Here is a 17,767-nt window from a genome sequence, read left to right as displayed (position 1 = left end):
ATTTAAATATCAAACCCTTAAATTTAAACTCTTAAAAGTTATTTGCCTTAAATAAGAGCAATTAGGCTGGGTACAGTGGCTCATGCCTGCAATCTCAGTGCTTTGGGAGGCTGAGGCCAGTACATCAGTTGGGGTCAGGAGTTCAAGACCAGCCTGGCCAACATGGTGAAACCCCGTTTCTACTAAAAATATTAAAATTAGCCAGTCGTGGTGGCGGACACCTGTAATCCCAGCCTGTCTGGAAGCTGAGACGTAAGAATCACTTGAACCTGGGAGGCAGAGGTGAGTCAAGATCACGCCACTGCACTCCAGCCTAGGCAACAGAGGGAGACTCTGTCTCAAAAAAAAAAAAAGAACATTTAACTTCCAAAAGACAGTAACGATAGACGGAAAAGTTGTTTCACATCAATTTTTTCAACTGAGGAATAAATGACCAGATCATGTAACTTTGTTTAATCTCAAAGGATTCTGTAATTAATCTTTATTTCAAACAGGTGGAAAAAAATACACTAGAGGCGGAGAAAAATACACTAAGGCAAAGAAATGAGTAGAATGTGGTGTGGATGCTGTGATTTGCCACCAAGATCTCTTCAAGAATGAAGGACTCTGACAACTGCTTCTGACGTCAGCCCCTTGGACGTTGCCTCAGCTGACCAGAACCCACAAGCCCAGTACCAGACCTCCCCCTGGGGTGCACTGAACCCTTGTTTTGACTGAATCAGGACCCAATCTCGCCCTCTGCTCAAAATCCAGCTTCCTTTGCCTCCTTTTCGCAGCTGTTGATCCCAAGGTCCTGCACACTAATCTCAGCCTCACAATCTGCCTCCCAGGAGAGCCCAGCCTGCAACAACACAGGTGAGCACAGCTATCATACATTATTTGAAAATGAGAGGGTGGGCCGGGCGCGTTGGCTTACACCTGTAATCCCAACACTTTGGGAGGCTGAGGCGGGCGATCACCTGAAGTCAGGAGGAGTTCAAGACCAGCCTGGCCAACATGGTGAAACCCTGTCACTACTAAAAATACAAAAATTAGCTGGGCATGGTGGCAGTTGCCTGTAAATTTAGCTACTACTCAGGAGGCTGAGGCAGGAGAATCGCTTGAACCTGGGAGACAGAGGTTGCAGTGAGCTGAGATCTCACCATTGCACTCCAGCCTAGGCAACACGAGTGAAACTCTGCCAAAAAAAAAAAAAAAAAAAAAAAAGAAGAAGAAAAGAAAGAAAATGAGATGAGGGGCAGTTCCATAAGAGTGTGCAACATTCAAAATTATTTGATGTAATAACCAAAAAAAATTCAAAGCAGGGTCCCAAACAGATATTTGTACAGCCATATTCATAACAGCATCACTCACAATAGCCCAGAGGCGAAACACCCCCAGTGTCCATTGATGGATGGATGAATGAATAAATAGAATGTGGTATATCCACACAATGGGATATTGTTCAGCCTTTAAAAGGAAGGCAATTCTGACACATGCTGCAAACAACATGGTTGTACCTTGGGGACATTATGCTAAATGAAATAAGCCAGTTACTAAAGGACAAGTACTATATGACTTCACTTATATGAGTTATCCAGAGCAGTGGTCCCCGACCTCTTGGGCACCAGGGACCGATTGTGTGGAAGACAATTTTTCCATGGACCGGGGGGGGTTGGGGAGGGTTTCAGATGATTCAGGAGCATTACATTTATTGTGCATTTTATTTATATTATTATTACATTGTAATATATGATGAAATAATTATACAAGTCACCATAATGTAGAATCAGTGAGAGCCCTGAGCTTGTTGGGTTTGTTTTGTTTTGTTTTGTTTTGTTGAGACAGAGTCTTGCTGTGTCGCCCAGGCTGTACTGCAGTGGTGTGATCTTAGCTCATCACAAGCTTCCACCTTCTGGGTTCAAGGATTCTCTTGCCTCAGCTTCCTGAGTAGCTAAGATTACAGGCGCACCCACTATGCCCAGCTAATTTTTATATTTTTAGTAGAGATGGGGTTTTACCATGTTGACCAGGTTGATCTTGAACTCCCGACCTCAAGTGATCCTCCTGCTTCAGCCTCCCAAAGTGCTGGGATTACAGATGTGAGCCACCACGCCCGACCCACTGAGCTTGTTTTCCTGTCAGTAGATGGTCCCATCTAGGGGTGGTAGGAGACAGTGACAGATCATCAGGCATTAGAGTCTCATAAGGAATGCACAGCCTAGACCCCTTGCATGCGCAGTTCGCGATAGGGTTCACGCTCCTATGAGAATCTAAGTCACTGATCTGACAGGAGACAGAGCTCAGCTGGTAGTATAAGTAATGGGGAGAGGCTGTAAGTACAGATGAGTTTTCCCTGCCTTGCCCAATGCTCACCTCTTGCTGTGCACCCCATTCCTAACAGGTACTGGTACCAGGCCCGGGGGTTGGGGATCCCTGATCTAGAGTAGTCAAATTCACAGAAACAAAGTAGAATGGTGCTTGCCAGGGAGTGTGGGGAGGAGGGATAGAAGAAAGGAGAGTTGTTTGATGGGTAAACAGTTTCAGTTTTGCAAGATGAAAAGTTCTGGATATTGATTGTACAACATGAATACACCTGATACTACTGAACTGTAAAAGAAAATTAAGATCTGATTTGAAAGAAAGAAATATTGATGCTGCAGGAAGAATGTATGTGAAAACAACAAAAGAGGCCGCGTGTGGTGGCTCACACCTGTAATACCAACACCTTGGGAGGCCGAGGAGGGTGGATCACCTGAGGTCAGGAGTTCGAGAGCAGCCTGGCCAACATGGTGAAACCCTGTGTCTACTAAAAATACAAAAATTAGCCAGGCATGGTGGCAGGCACCTGTGATCCCAGCTACTTGGGAGACTAAGGCAGGAGAATCACTTGAACCTGGGAGGCGGAGGTTCCAGTGAGCCAAGATGGTGCCGCTGCACTCCAGCTTGGGCGACAGAGTGAGACTGGGTCTCAAAAAATAAAAATAACAAAATAACAAAGGAATATATTGGCACACAATCTGGATGATCCAATTTTTGACAAGGTAATGACTAGAGTTCCAAAAGAAAATTCACAATTCTGATAATGTTTGGAAGAACATTCATGCAGAACATGAAGATTGGAAGCAAGGGATGACCCACGTTATTTAGGGAATAATATCTTAAAACGCATTACAATTATGACTTGTTTGATTAATGGAATCATTTCAAATAAGGCAAGAAATACTAAATACTTCTCAACTATTTGGGCCACAAAGTCTAGAAGCTACCCACATTTAGTAAACTGCTTATGAAAATCAAATATGGAAAAAAATTTTTGAGAGGCAAGATGTTTGCAAACATGATTGGAAATGGAACCATGCGTGGAAACTGATGGAATGCAACAGAAGATCCTTGAGAACATTCTAAGGCATTCAAAATTCTAAGGCATTCAACAGACTCGTGAACACTCACACACCAGGCAGATGAGGACAGCCAGACGGATGCTCCCAAAAGGTACGGGGAGCTGACACTTCAAAGTCTCCAAAAGCACCTGAAGGATACCAGAATCAAAAGTGCACACAGCACTCACATACTCACACACTCACCAGACTGGTTGGCCTACCCTGTAAGCCTCAATCCTTGAAACTGAAAACTGCTGTGAAGACCTCCAATGCCTTCACCTTCCACGGAGACTTCAGAAAACCCATCCTCCTTCCTGGCCAGACTCCACTCTCCAGAGACACTGAGCACAACCTTGCCCTGGTCTGGATAGACCCCCACTTAGAGCCTGGGGCAGAAACTGGAGAATCAGGAAGGAAGAATAATTTGGATGCAAAACAGGTTCTGGGAAGTGAGGCCTGATGGGAAGAGGAGGGATTTGGCAAGATAAGGGTAAGGTTGGACATAGCCTGGTGAGTGTTCACAGTGGCTGCTGTCAAAGAAGAATTACACAGGCAAGGGAGACTTTATTCAAGGTGAGCAATAGGGAAAGAGACTGAACTCGACTCCACTGAAACAAACATGCTAGGGTGTTTAAGCCCTAGGTAAGTTAATGGAAAAGTACTGGAGGACAATAGGGGCAGGTGGGTCAATGGGATGTGTCCATCACATGGAGTTATTCCTGAGTCTGAAAACGTTTTTCTCTGTGATTGGGCCATCTGGGTTTCCTGTTTGTCAGTTATCAAAGTGAGGCTCCTACCCTCGCACAGAGACTCGGAGATAGGGTTGCTGTCTCCCTTGATGATTTCAAAGGGATAATTCCCAGGTCCTTGAAAAAGACATTCCTGGGTTGTAACACTGGCAAGAGACCAGGAGATTTGCCTGCATTTCAAATGGGCAGAGAAGGTCAGGCGCGGTGGCTCACATCTGTAATCCCAACAATTCGGGAGGCTGAGGCGGACAGATCACTTGAGGTCAGGAGTTCGTGACCAGCCTGGTCAACATGCTGAAACCCCGTCTCTACTAAAAATACAAAAATTAGCTAGGCATGGTGGCACATGCCTGTTATCCCAGCTATTCGGGAGGCTGAGGCAGGAAAATCACTTGAACCCGGGAGGCAGAACTTGCAGTGAACTGAGATCACGCCACTGCCTAGCCTGGGCAACAGAGTGAGAGTCCGTCTCAAAAAAAAAAAAAAAAAAAGTGGGGTGTGGGGGTGTAGGGGGAGCAAAGAAAGAATCTGCAATTATATTTGGCCCTCTGTGTCCATGGGGTTTTGCATCCACAGGTTCTACCTCCACGGATTCAGTCAACTTTGGATAAAAAATATTTTGAAACCAAAAAACAAAAAAAACCATAGAAATAGAAAACAATATGACATAACAACGATTTGCATATTGTTTATATTAGCTAATATAAGTAATATAGAGATAATTTAAAGTATACAGGAGGGTGCACATAGCTTGTATGAAAATACTACACCATTTTATATCAGGGACTTGAGCATCCTTGGATTTTGTTATCAATAAGAGCTCTGGAACCAATACCCTGCAGGTACTGAGGGATGACTGCACAAGTTTTCTAAAGTAAGTGCTCTACAAAAAGTGTGATCCGGGGCCGAGAGTCAGGAAGAAACCTGTCTAAAGTTTAGTCGATCTGAGGAGACCATTAAGGCTCTTTTGGTCACCAGCGTTACATGGACTCTGCCATCCATATGTGGGTCTGAGATTCTAGGTGTCTGCACATGACTGCACCTACTCTGTGGCTAGTGGATGAGCCCGATCCAGTAGGCAGCATCTCCAAGCAGCAAGAAGTGAGACAAACCAGCAGGTGCTAACCTGGGGTCTCTGCTCCAGCACCACCTACCTGCTGGGGCCTCCCCTGGACCTCCTCATCTGCTGAGTGTCTGAGCATCCACATGGGTCTGTCTGTGTCCTCGGGGGACAGTGTCCCTCTGGTTGTCTGCTGTATCTCCATCTTCCTGATTTCATTCATTTAATAAATGTTTCTGAAACACCTTGGGGGCATGTCATGTCTATCGCGGTGACCCTCTTCACCTCTGGTTTGTCTGTGTGACTACACAGTCACATCTGTTCACACCAGGCTGTCTGTCTTTCTGCATCTCATGTGTAATTGCTTCCTCAAAGGCACGCTCTCTCTCTCTCTCTCTCTCTCTCTCTGTTTCTCTTTTGTGTCTATCTCCCCCTGCTTGTCTCTTGGTGCCTCTCTGTTTGTTTGTGTCTTCATTCATTGATTCATTTGTTCACTCATACAAAAATATCTCAGACATTCCTGGAGGCCCCCGAAGAGTTCACAGCCTGTTGGGGAGACAGACGCTAGCCCAGCCTAGTTTGATCAGGGCTGGGAGACAGGGAGGTATTGGAGGCTGAGGATGTGTGGATGAGTGGGGAGTTAGGGGTCAGGGAAGTCTTAGAGGAGGGGACGATGAATGTGTCTTTGGGTGTGGAGAAGTGGCCCCAGGATTGGAAGCTGTGTGGGTGGTGTGTGTTGGGGTAGGGGGAGGGAAGGGAAGTCAAAAGGCCATATGTGCCACCCTCAGATTAGAGCAGGGTGTTGGGAGGGGTGTAGGAAGAAGGCCAGCAAGACACCAATCATTCAAAATTAAGGGTTCCAGACTTCTAGTTCCCTCCTCCCTCAGACCCAGAAGTGCAGGCCTCCAGCAACTGAGGATCACCCTGGTTCCATCACGATTACCTAGGAAGAGACCCGCCTACATAGGGAGGGTGTGATGGAGAAATACTGGCCAGGCAGGGTGGCCGGGATGCTTAGGACTCAGTAGGGAGAACCAGCCAGGCAGCACATCACAGCGGGAGGAGCTGTCCCAGGTGGCGCAGCTCAGCAATGGCAATGGGGGTCCCCAGAGTCATTCTGCTCTACCTCTTTGGGGCTGCACTCTGCCTGACAGGTACCCAAACTTCTGAATCCAGTAGTGAGAAGGGGCTGGGGGCCTGGACTCCTGGATCTGAGGGAAGAGGGACTGGGAGCTTGGACTCCTGGGTCTGAGGGAGGAGGGGGTTGGGGGTCTGGACTTCTGGGTCTGAGGGAGGAGGGGGCTGGGGGCCTGGACTCCTGGGTCTGAGGGAGGAGGGGGCTGGGGGCCTGCACTCCTGGGTCTTGGTGGGCGGGAGCCTGGAGACTATGTCATCTTCATTTCTCTTCCCTGTCTTCGTTCTTCTCCCGTCAGTCATTTTTCCTGGTGTCTCTCTTCCCACCATCCCAGCCTTTCTTCTCTTCCTTGCCCAACCCCCAATTCAAAGGTATTTCCAGGGAGCCCTTAGGACTCTTTCCAGAAATGGCAGGAACCCTGGCTTCATCTTCCGGCAACCTCTACCCCATTGTGGGCTAGGACAGGAACATACTCATTTCAGAATGGAAGTGGTTACAAAGACAGGGAATTAGAAAGGTAGAAAGGAGGCTATTCCTACATACAACTAAATCTGTGTGTTTCTGCTCCTCAATGGGGAGAGTTTGATTTCTGTATGTGTCCACGTGCAGCACGTCCTGTGGGTCTCTGTGCTTGTGTGTGTTTCTCTGCATAGGTTTCAAAGTCTTAGTCTGAGCAAATGCTTTTGTGGGTCTGTTTCTGAGTTTGCTTTCTTTGTAAAAGAGATACGTGTGTAATTTTGTGTATCTGGGTCTGTGTTTATGTATTTCTGTGATTTGTAGGCCTATATTTATCTCTATGTCTATGTGCTCAGTATTTCTGTGATTTGGGACCTCTCTGGGTATGGTTTTCCGTGCATCTGGTCCCTCTCTGTGTTGATATGATTATCACACATGCACAAGCATCCTCACAGACACACGCTTTGGTGTCTGTGTGATTTTCCATGTGTGAAGTGCTGTGCCTTAGTTAGGGGGATTTATATTGCAGGGACTAGGGGCATACTTGTTTCATGTGGGAATGTAAAACTCTGCCTGGGTGCATTCAGGATATTCTGTGTATATTTGTGAGACCTGGATGAACGTGTGTATATGTTGTTATTGTGTGTTTATGTCAGTGTTGTGTGTTGCTGGGGCCGATGCGTGGGTTTGCAGGGCCCTACAGGATCACACGTCACTCTGCCTGTCCTGGAATGCACGTTGCCCGTCAGGGGTCACTTACTGTGCTGTCCACATTGTGAGTTAAGTGTGGGGAAGGATGGGCAGAGTGAGAATGAATCACTTTTCCTTCCTATTCTAAATCATAGATAGGGAGCGGGCTTCCTGGAGGAGGGTGGAGACCTGGAGCAGCCTGGAGGGAAAAAAACTGGACTGTCAGCTGCAGAGAAGTCATTACTGTGCCATGAGACAGACACAGCTGTGACCAGCTGCAATAGCAGCACCTGGTCTCTCAAGGCGCGGCTTCCCTGGGAGCAGAGGGGCCAGGCCCATGTGCCTGTCATTGACTGGGTGGAGCTCTGAGTTCCTGGGACAGGCTCACAGTGGCCCTACTGACTCCACTATGTCCCTCTCCCCAGGGTCCCAAGGCCTGCAGTGCTACAGTTTTGAGCACACCTACTTTGGCCCCTTTGACCTCAGGGCCATGAAGCTGGCCAGCATCTCCTGTCCTCACGAGTGTTTTGAGGCTATCCTTTCTCTGGACACCGGTGAGGAGTGGGAACAGGGGGACAGGGATGAGAGATTAGGGAGGAAAAAGGCGGGAGAAGGGAGAAGAAGGGGAGGGGAATTGGGCAGAAGATGAAAAGATAAAGATAGAAAGATGGGGAGGGAGAGGAAGAAGAGGAGAAAGAGAAAGAAAAGGGTGGATGAGGGCTGGGTTGGTGGCTCAGGCCTGTAATCCTAGCACTTTGGGAGGCAAGCTGGTGGATCACGAAGTCAGGAGTTTGAGACCAGCCTAGCCAACAAGACGAAACCCCGTCTCTACTAAAAACACAAAAAAATTAGCGGGGCGTGGTGGCGGGCGCCTGAAATCCCAGCTACTCGGGAGGCTGAGGCATGAGAATCGCTTGAACCCGGGAGGCAGAGGTTGCAGTGAGCCGAGATCGCGCCACTGCACTCCAGCCTGGCGACACAGCGAGACTCCGTCCCCTGCCCCACAAAAGAAGAAGTGGATGAGGGACGAGATGAACAGTGTGGGGAGGAGACAATGAGGAAGCAAGGAAGAGAAGGTGGGAGAGGAGCACAGGAAGGAAGAGCGGAGGAAGAGAAGAACTCGGGGAAAAGGTCTGGGGGTGAGAGGAAGCAGGGAAGGAGGGAGAAGGTGTAGCTGAAAGCAAAAGGGTAGAGGGAGGAGGAAGAACGCTGAGACTGGAGAAAGAAGGGTTTCGGGAAGCAGAGCACGAGCCCCGATCCCGCCCCCAGGGTATCGCGCGCCGGTGACCCTGGTGCGGAAGGGCTGCTGGACCGGGCCGCCTGCCGGCCAGACGCAATCGAACCCCGACGCGCTGCCGCCAGACTACTCGGTGGTGCGCGGCTGCACAACTGACAAGTGCAACGCCCACCTTATGACTCATGACGCCCTCCCCAACCTGAGCCAAGGTGCGCGGGAGAGCGGGGCTGGGCTCCGGGCGGGACGATGAGAGGACGGGCAGCCTCGGGGAAGGCGTGGCCTCAGCTGAGCGCCTTCTCTTGGCGCGCTAGGATCCCAGCCCCCTAGACGTGCTAAAGCACGGGCTCTGGCGCAGTGCGCAGCCCGCACGACTGTGCCAGGGTACCACTGCCTGAGTGTGCGTCTACCCTCTCTTGCCAGCACCCGACCCACCGACGCTCAGCGGCGCCGAGTGCTACGCCTGTATCGGGGTCCATCAGGATGACTGCGCTATCAGCAAGTCCCGACGGGTCCAGTGTCACCAGGACCAGACCGCCTGCTTCCAGGGCAATGGCAGAATGACAGTCGGTGAGGGGCTGAAAGGGTGGTAGGGCCTGGACAAGACATATGGAGGCAGGGCAACCATGAGAGTAGTGACACCAGACAGGCCCAACAGGGAGACATGGCCCTGGTCTGAGGGAGGAGGCATGACCGTGGTCTGAGGGAAAAGGTTTGGCCCTGGTCTGAGGGAGGAGGCCATGTCCTGGTCTGAGGGAGGAGGCATGACCCTGGTCTGAGGGCGGAGGCATGGCCCTGGGGTCTGAGGGAAGAGGCATGGCCCTGGTCTGAGGGAGGAGGCCTGGCCCTGGTCTTAGGAGGAAAACCTGAAGCAAGTCTGAGGACCGAGGCATGGCCCTAGCCATCAAGGTGGAAGTTCAAGTGCAGCTGTCTCCCTCAGTTCTGACGGCTCCTCACTGCTCCGCCCACCCCCAGGCAATTTCTCAGTCCCTGTGTACATCAGAACCTGCCACCGGCCCTCCTGCACCACTGAGGGCACCACCAGCCCCTGGACAGCTATCGACCTCCAGGGCTCCTGCTGTGAGGGGCACCTCTGCAACAGGAAATCCATGATCCAGCCCTTCAACAGTGCTTTGGCCACCACCCCTCCCCGAGCAGTACAGGTCCTGGCTCTGCTCCTCCCCGTCCTCCTGCTGGTGGGGCTCTCATAGACTGTCCCTCCAGGATGCTGGGGACAGGATTCACACACCTCCTTCTTGCTGCTTCAGCCCCTATCACAAAGCTCACTGGAAAATGATGTTAAAATAAGAATTACACTCCTGTCCCTCTGGCCTTTCATCTCTCCCTCCCTCGTGCCCCCCAACCTGGTCAGCAGGACTGGAAGAAACTGGACACAGTCACCAGCATCCCAGGGGAGGGCAAAACAGCCATGTCCTGCCCTGATGAAGAACAGTTCTCATCACAGCTGTTACTTACTGAGCACCAGGCACCCCGTAACACAGCTTCCTGTGCTCTCCCTCCAGAGCTTGTCGCAGCTCTAGGAGGGAGCTATACAATGATGTCTTTATTAGTGTCATGATGAGAGGCCCAATAAGCAGTATGCCCTAACCGTTAGTAGGCCAGCCTGTGGAGGTAAGCTGCATGGGTTCACATCCCAGCTCTGCCATTCAGCCCACAGAGACCATGAGCAAGTTACTTAAGCCAGGCTCTGGAGCTAAGCTGCATGGGTTCAAATCCCAGCTCCACCATTCAGCCTGCAGAGACCATGGACGAGTTACTTGAACTCTCTGTGCCAATATTTTCTCACCTATAAGGTGGAGGTGAAAATAAACTCTATAAATCATGACAAGAACTGCTTCACAGTAGTTGTGGTGAGGATTCAACAAGATTAACATTTAGTACTGGGACACAGCAGTGGCCCAGTATAAGCGGGCTACTGTCATAAGCTCTAAGTCACAGGTCAACAAACTGAAAGGCAAAAGCACTTGGTTGAGCTTGTGTATCTAGTGAGTAGAGAATCAAGAACCAGATTCCCAGCCCCATGAACTGCTAAGCAACACCACCTCCCAAACACATGAGTGCCAATTAACTTCACAGAAAAACACAAAAGGCAAAGTTCAGCGAGGTGAAATTCTCCAAGCTGTAAAGATCAGGGAAGACTTCCTGGAGGAATTAACCCTTGAGCAAAATCCTAAAGGATCAATAGTAGCTGGCAAAAAGAAGCAAGAGGAAGGGCATTCTAGGTAGAGGAGACAGCCTGGACAAAGGTCTGAGGGAGGAAGGAACACAGGGTGTACAGGACACTTTCATAAGTGCATGAACTTCATAGAGATGGGATCCTTCAGCATGTTCTCTGTGCACATGCTTTACTATGTTCTTTCACATGCTTTTTGCCACTTGATCTTTCCAGCAACTCAGTGAGGGAAGCAAAAAAGTAAGTTGCATACTGCTATTGTCTGAATGTTTGTGCTCCTCAAAATTCATCTTTTGAATCCTAATCACCAAAATGATGTTACTGGGAGGTGGTGAGATCATGAAGGTGGAGTCTCCATGAATAGGATTAGTGCCCTTATAAAAGAGGCCCCAGAGACCTGCCTTGCCCCTTCCACCACATGAGAACACAGCCAGCAGGTACCTATAAGCAAGAAAGTGGGTTCTCACCAGCCATCGAATCTGCTGGTGCATTGATTGTAGACTTCCCAGACTCCCGGAGCTGTGAGACATAAATTTCTGTTATGTGTAACCCATACAGTCTATGGTATTTTGTTACAGCAGCCTGAAGGGACTAAGACACGTTCCTGTTTTACAGACAAGATGCCCAAAGCACAATGAGAAAGCAATTTTCAGAGTAAGTGCATAGCAAGAGTAGCCTCCCGTATCTTCTCGCTCCATGTCAGCAAGCAGCCTTGGGGGAAGGTGGGCAATTCAGAAATGCTCTGCTCCTATGCTTCTGTAAGGCCAACATGACAAGGGCTTCAGCAGTCTTTACACCCTGACATACAAGGGGAAGCTGGCAGGGAACAAAAGTGGCAAAAATTCCCACCTTCAAGGAGCTAGCCTTTTTTTTTTTTTTTTTTTTTTTTTTTTTGAGACGGAGTCTTGCTCTGCCGCCCAGGCTGGAGTGCAGTGGCCGGATCTCAGCTCACTGCAAGCTCCGCCTCCCGGGTTTACGCCATTCTCCTGCCTCAGCCTCCCGAGTAGCTGGGACTACAGGTGCCCGCCACCTCGCCCGGCTAGTTTTTTGTATATTTTAGTAGAGACGGGGTTTCACCATGTTAGCCAGGATGGTCTCGATCTCCTGACCTCGTGATCCGCCCGTCTCGGCCTCCCAAAGTGCTGGGATTACAGGCTTGAGCCACCGCGCCCGGCCTGGAGCTAGCCTTTTTGATGGGCTAGCAATCCAAAGCAAACTTTGGATTTTGTTTGTGTATTTATTAGAGACAGGTCTCGCTCTATCCCAGGCTGTAGTGCAGTGGCACAATCAGCTCACTGAGGCCTCAATCTCCCAGGCTCAAGCAATCCTCCCACCTCAGCCTCCCTTGTAGCTGAAACTACAGGTGTGTGCCACCACACCCTGCTAATTTTTGTATTTTTTATAGAGATGGAGCCCCACTATGCTGCCCAGCCTAGTCTCAAATCCCTGGGCCCAAGCGATCCTCCTGCCTCAGCCTCCCAAAGTGCTGAGATTACAGGTGTGAGCCACCATGCCCAGCCAGATTTTGGATTTTATTGCAAATGTGGTCTGAAGTTGGGATGGCCAGTTTGATGTGTCAACTTACCTAGGTGACAGTTTCAGTTATTCAATCAAACACTAATCAGTGTGTTGATGTGAGGATATTTTGTAGATGCGATTAAAGTTCATAATCAGTTGACTTTGAGGAAGGGAGATTGTTCTAGACAATTTGAGTAGGCCTGACTCAATCAGCTGAAAGGTCTTCGGAGCAGAGATGCGGCTTCTCTGAGGAAGAAAAAAAAAAAAAAACTGCACCAACGGACAGCTGCTTCAGCCCATGTCTAAGATTCCAGCTTGCTCCTTCTGACCTGCCTAGCCCGGCCACATAAGCCAATTCTTTGCAATAAATATTGTATCATAGATCGTCTACTGCTTCTGTTTTTCTGGTTAATCCAAGGCTAATACAGAATGCGTTGGAGCCAGTGTGGTGGCTCATGCCTGTCATCCCAGCACTTTGGGAGGCTGAGGTGGGCAGACGACCTGAGGTCAGGAGTTCATGACTAGCCTGGCCAATATGGTGAAATCCCATCTCTACTAAAAATACAAAAATTAGCCGGGCGTGGTGGCATGGGCCTGTAGTCCCAGCTACTCAGGAGGCTGAGGCAGGAGAATCGCTTGAACCCAGGAGGCAAATGTTGCAGTGAGCTAAGATCATGCCAATACATTCCATCCTGGGCAACAGACTGAAACTCTGTCTCAAAAAAAAAAAAAGTGTTGGAGAAGTAGAAGACTGCCATAATCATATATAGGTGTGTATATATATGTTGTATGTGTATATAATTATATGCACATATAATTACATGTAATATATGTTATATAACACTTTCATTGAGGCATAAAATATATACAATAAAATGCATAAATTGCAATTTTTCCATATGTACATACCTGAATAACCTCCACCTAGGTCAAGATGTAGAAAATTTACAGCCTATGTCCCCAGAGCCTCCCTCACAGCCCTTCAGAGTCAGTTTCCCACCCCAAAGATAACCATGACTCCAACTTCTATCATAGATCAATATTGCTTATTTTAAACTTCATACGAACGGAATCTACAGCATGTGCTCTTGTGTACGTGCTTTACATTTTAAAAGCTTCCCTGTGGCAAGAATAGAAGCTAGACCTGTGAGGTGGCTACTGTACTAGTCTAGGCAAGAGATGATGTACCCATGATGGCAGAGGTAGTGCGAGGAGTTGGAAAATGAATGGATTTTTAATTTAGCTGCTCCTTTACAGGTTGCAGGGAATAGATTTTATTAGTGGAGAAGACAGGACTTGCTGATATATTGGTTGAGGTGTACTTGAGATGACTCCTAGGTTTCAGCCTGAGGAACAACGTAAATAGGTTTCAGCCTGAGGAACAGGGGGAAAAAAAGAAATTGTTCAGCTTCATGGTAATCTTTTTTTTTTTTTTTTTTCTTTTTGTTTAGACAGAGTCTTGCTCTGTCACCCAGGCTGGAGTACGGTGGCTCGATCTCGGCTCACTGCAAGCTTCACCTCCCAGGTTCAAGCGATTCTCCTGCTGCAGCTTCCTGAGCAGCTGGGATTACAGGCATGAGCCACCGCGTCTAGCTAATTTTTTTGTGTGTTTTTAGTAGAGATGGGGTTTCACCATGTTGGCCAGCCTGGTCTCAAACTCCTGACCTCAAGTGATCCGCCTGCCTCAGCCTCCCAAAGTGCTGGGATTACAGGTGTGAGCCATCACGCCCGGCCAGCTTCCTTATAATCTTATGGTGCCACAGTGATGATAAAGGCAGTCCGACATTGGCCGAGGGGTTGTTAGGCCGTGTATGACTGTACTTCTGAGACAGAAGATTCTCCCTGAGGTATGGTGGCCAGGGACTCCTGTGAGATGCAATACATGAGCAATTGGCAGTTCTTTGCCATGAGAGTGATTCAAAAACTTCTAAAAGCTTATACTTGACAGCTCTCACTAAGCAGGACAGGGGTGCACTGACTGTCTTAGAACTCATAGTATGGGGAGTCCAAGTGAAAATGTGGACTCAGCTATGTAGCTGCTTGGGTATCGCCACCCAGATGCCTTCGTGAGTGCTTAGCAGAGAGGGAGACACTTTTCAAAAGTAATTATGGTTTTGGACCATAAATTTTATTTTATTTATTTATTTTTTAGATGGAGTCTTGCTCTGTTGCCCAGGCTGGAGTGCAGTGACATGATCTCAACTCACTGCAACCTCTGCCTCCTGGGTTCAAGCAATTCTCCTATCCCAGCCTCCTGAGTAGCTGGGACTGTACAGGTGCATGCCACCATATCCGGGTAATTTTTGTATTTTTAGTAGAAATAGGGGCAGGTGCTGAGGGTGGTGCTTTCACCATATTGGTCAGCTGGTCTCAAACTCCTGACCTCAGTTGATCCACCTTCCTCAGCCTCCCAAAGTGCTGAGATTACAGGCGTGAGCCACCATGCCCAGCCTGGAACGTGAATTCTGAATCATTATAACTAGGCTCACACACATCTTTAAGAATCAAAATAGGAACCATTACAATCAACACATTTTTGCCAACAAGAAATAAGTTTGTTGATTCCTGTAGTATAAAAATACGTGCTTCAGGATTCAACAAACTCTGCTTCATGACCATTTTGAACTCAAATAAGAAAGTCCCTCTAATTTGCTTTTTGTCTAATATAATTTCCATAGTCTAAAATAAACATAAACATCAAGTAATAAGTCATTAGCAAAAAAATGTAAAGCAAGAAATGCCCATTAAAATGATGTATAACAGGCCGGATATGGTGGCTCACAACTGTAATCCCAGCACTTTGGGAGGTCAAGGTGGGCAGATCACTTGAAGCCAGGATCGAGACCAGCCTGACCAACATGGTGAAACCCTGTCCCTACTAAAAATACAAAAATTAGCCAGGCATGATGGTGCACACTGTAATCCCAGCTACTCGGGAGGCTGAGGCAGGAGAATCACCTGAATCTGGGAGGCGGAGGTTGCAGTAAGCCTAGATCGTGCCACTGTTCTCCAGTCTGGGTGACAGAGCAAGACTCTGCCTCAAAAAAAAAAAAAAGATGTATAACATTAACCACATTTATTTAAGAATGTATTCCGATATCAAATGGCAAATTCCAACAATGCAAAAATCGCCATTACTTTTGCACTCGCCTAATAAAACCTTCACCTGCTGGAAACAGTGGCTCACACCTATAATCCCAGCAATTTGGGAGGCAGAGGCGGAAGGATTGCTTTAGCCCAGGAGTGCGAGACCAGCCTGGCTGTCTCTCTAAAAAGTTTAATTAAAAGTAAAATAAAAAGCTGCATTTATTAGCGAGGATGTGGAACTACTGGGATTCTCACATCCAGGTAGTATGTGTGTTTTAAAATAGAACAACCCCTTGCAAAAACTATCTTTCAGTACCTACCTAAACCAGACTCTGCACCCACACTGTGACCCAGCATTTCCACTCCTGGATAGAGCTCTCCATCATAAATTAGTGTATACATTTTCCCAAAAGACGTGTACTAGCAGAACAATTTATAATAGTCACAAAATAGAAACAGCCCAAGTACCTATCAACAGTAGGGTGGATAAATCAATTTGTGGCCTATTGGCATAATAGAGTACTACACAGCAATGAGAATGAACACTCTACAAGTGTATGCAATAGCATGGAGGAATCTCACAAACAAATGTTGAGCAAAAGAATAAAGACACACAAGAGAACATTCTGTATGTTTCCATTTAAGCAAATCACAACAGTTGGCAAAACTAAATATGCAATCAGAAGTCACAGTAGTGACTATTTGGGGGCGTTTGCAACTGGAAGAGGGGTAAAGGAGTATCTAGGAGCCTGACCATTGTGTTTATTCATCTGAGCATTCATTGAGCTGTTCACTTGGCATTTATGCTCTTTCTATATGCATATGATTTCCAATGCACATTTTAAAGATCTTAAAATACTTTCCTGGGGTAGAAAAGGCAAATGGAACCAAGGCATGGTGGCTCATGCCTGTAATCCCAGCACTTTGGTAGACCAAGTCGGGAGGATTGCTTGAGCCCAGGGGTTTGAGACCAGGTTGGGCAACATAGCAAGACCCTATCTCTAAAAAGAAAAGAAAAGGCAAATGGTGGTGGTATCAGGGGATGGGGGAACAAAGAGGAAACAAGAGCCTGGTTCTTTCTTAAAAGTATTAATTTGTTTACAACCAATGAGCAAAAGAGTAAAGACTTCAGTTAATCACCTTATCAAATGAACTGGGGCATTTTATGCAACATATTACATAAAAGAACATAAAAGAAATAATAAATGAATAGATCCAGAAAATATAGTCTGTATTCCCTTTATTGGTCCCGAATTATCCAAATTATGTGTAACATTTTTGTGATTGAATGGACTTAAGTTTGCATGTCATTCATTTTGCCTACCCTGTCACACACATCTCTTTGTATTCTTGATCTATGGTCATCTGTTTGAATATTTAGCCATTTTTTACTACTCACTCAACAATTATTGTTGTCTTCTAGTTGCAATGCACAAGAACTATCTGATATTGATGGAGTGGGGGAAGCAATGGAGAAGTAAGATGGATTTTACTCACAAAGTTTTTATTTACAAACACTTGATAAAGAGAAAGATGAGGCAAGGTCAAAATAAATTAGTAGATGGATAATACATGAATGTAATGGAAGGGAGGGAAGAAGGAAGGAAAGGAGGGAGGGAAGGAAGGAGGAAACAAGAAAAGAGAACAAAGAAGAAAATATGTGGCCAGGCGCAGTGGCTCACGCCTTTAATCCTAGTACTTTGGGAGGCTGAGACGGGTGGATCACCTGAGATCAGGAGTTCGAGACCAGCCTGGCCAACATGGCGAAACCCCGTCTCTACTAAAAATACAAAAATTAGCCAGGCATGGTGGCAAGTGCCTGTAATCCCAGCTACTCAGGAGGCTGAAGCAGGAGAATTGCTTGAACCCAGGGGGCAGAGGTTGCAGTGAGCCAAGATCACACCACTTCACTCCAGCCTGGGTGAAAGAATGAAACTCCGCAAAAAAAAAAAAAAAAAAGAAAAAGAAAAAGAAAAAATAATAAGAAGAAAATATGCATAGCTGTAATTGCATTTCTGTAATTGGTCACAAGGCCATAGTTGATAAGTTTAACCTCTTCCGTTACTCATGCCAAGTAATGGAATTAGTGGAATGTAATTCCTTTGCCCTCAGTTGGCTGGTGGTCTTTATTGAACAAGATGACCCAAAACAGTTTTCCTGAAAGGTCTAAATCCTCCATGGGGTCAGTGGGTCTAAATCCTCAGTGGTCCTACCTTTTATTTGTTTGGTTGGTTGGTTGCTTTCACTAATGAATATAGATGTTCTAACAGGTGCTTCAGAGC

General features: G+C 47.3%; 1 protein-coding gene across 6 annotated transcripts in view; it reads left to right on the top strand.

The window, feature by feature from the left end:
- The window catches only part of LYPD5 (LY6/PLAUR domain containing 5), a 28,395-nt gene extending 16,969 nt beyond the window's left edge, over positions 1-11,426 (top strand). For 4 of the 6 annotated variants that reach the window (XM_077983182.1, XM_077983181.1, XM_077983184.1 and 1 more), the window contains 5 exons: positions 495-855; positions 7,878-8,006; positions 8,722-8,898; positions 9,110-9,256; positions 9,662-11,426. In XM_077983182.1, the coding sequence (XP_077839308.1) occupies positions 7,943-8,006; positions 8,722-8,898; positions 9,110-9,256; positions 9,662-9,897 (624 nt within the window). In that variant the 5' untranslated portion in view covers positions 495-855; positions 7,878-7,942 and the 3' untranslated portion in view covers positions 9,898-11,426. Of the gene's footprint in view, positions 1-494; positions 856-6,182; positions 6,350-7,877; positions 8,007-8,721; positions 8,899-9,109; positions 9,257-9,661 lie in introns of those variants that run through there. The other 2 variants (XM_001107463.5, XM_028839319.2) reach the window with 2 other exon arrangements.
- The last annotated feature ends 6,341 nt before the right edge of the window (positions 11,427-17,767 follow it).

Source organism: Macaca mulatta, chromosome 19 (assembly GCF_049350105.2).
Source record: "Macaca mulatta isolate MMU2019108-1 chromosome 19, T2T-MMU8v2.0, whole genome shotgun sequence".
NCBI classification, from domain to species: Eukaryota; Metazoa; Chordata; class Mammalia; order Primates; family Cercopithecidae; genus Macaca; species Macaca mulatta.
The sequence above is the reverse complement of the archived record's forward strand: the minus strand, read 5'-3'. Positions and strand labels throughout refer to the sequence as shown.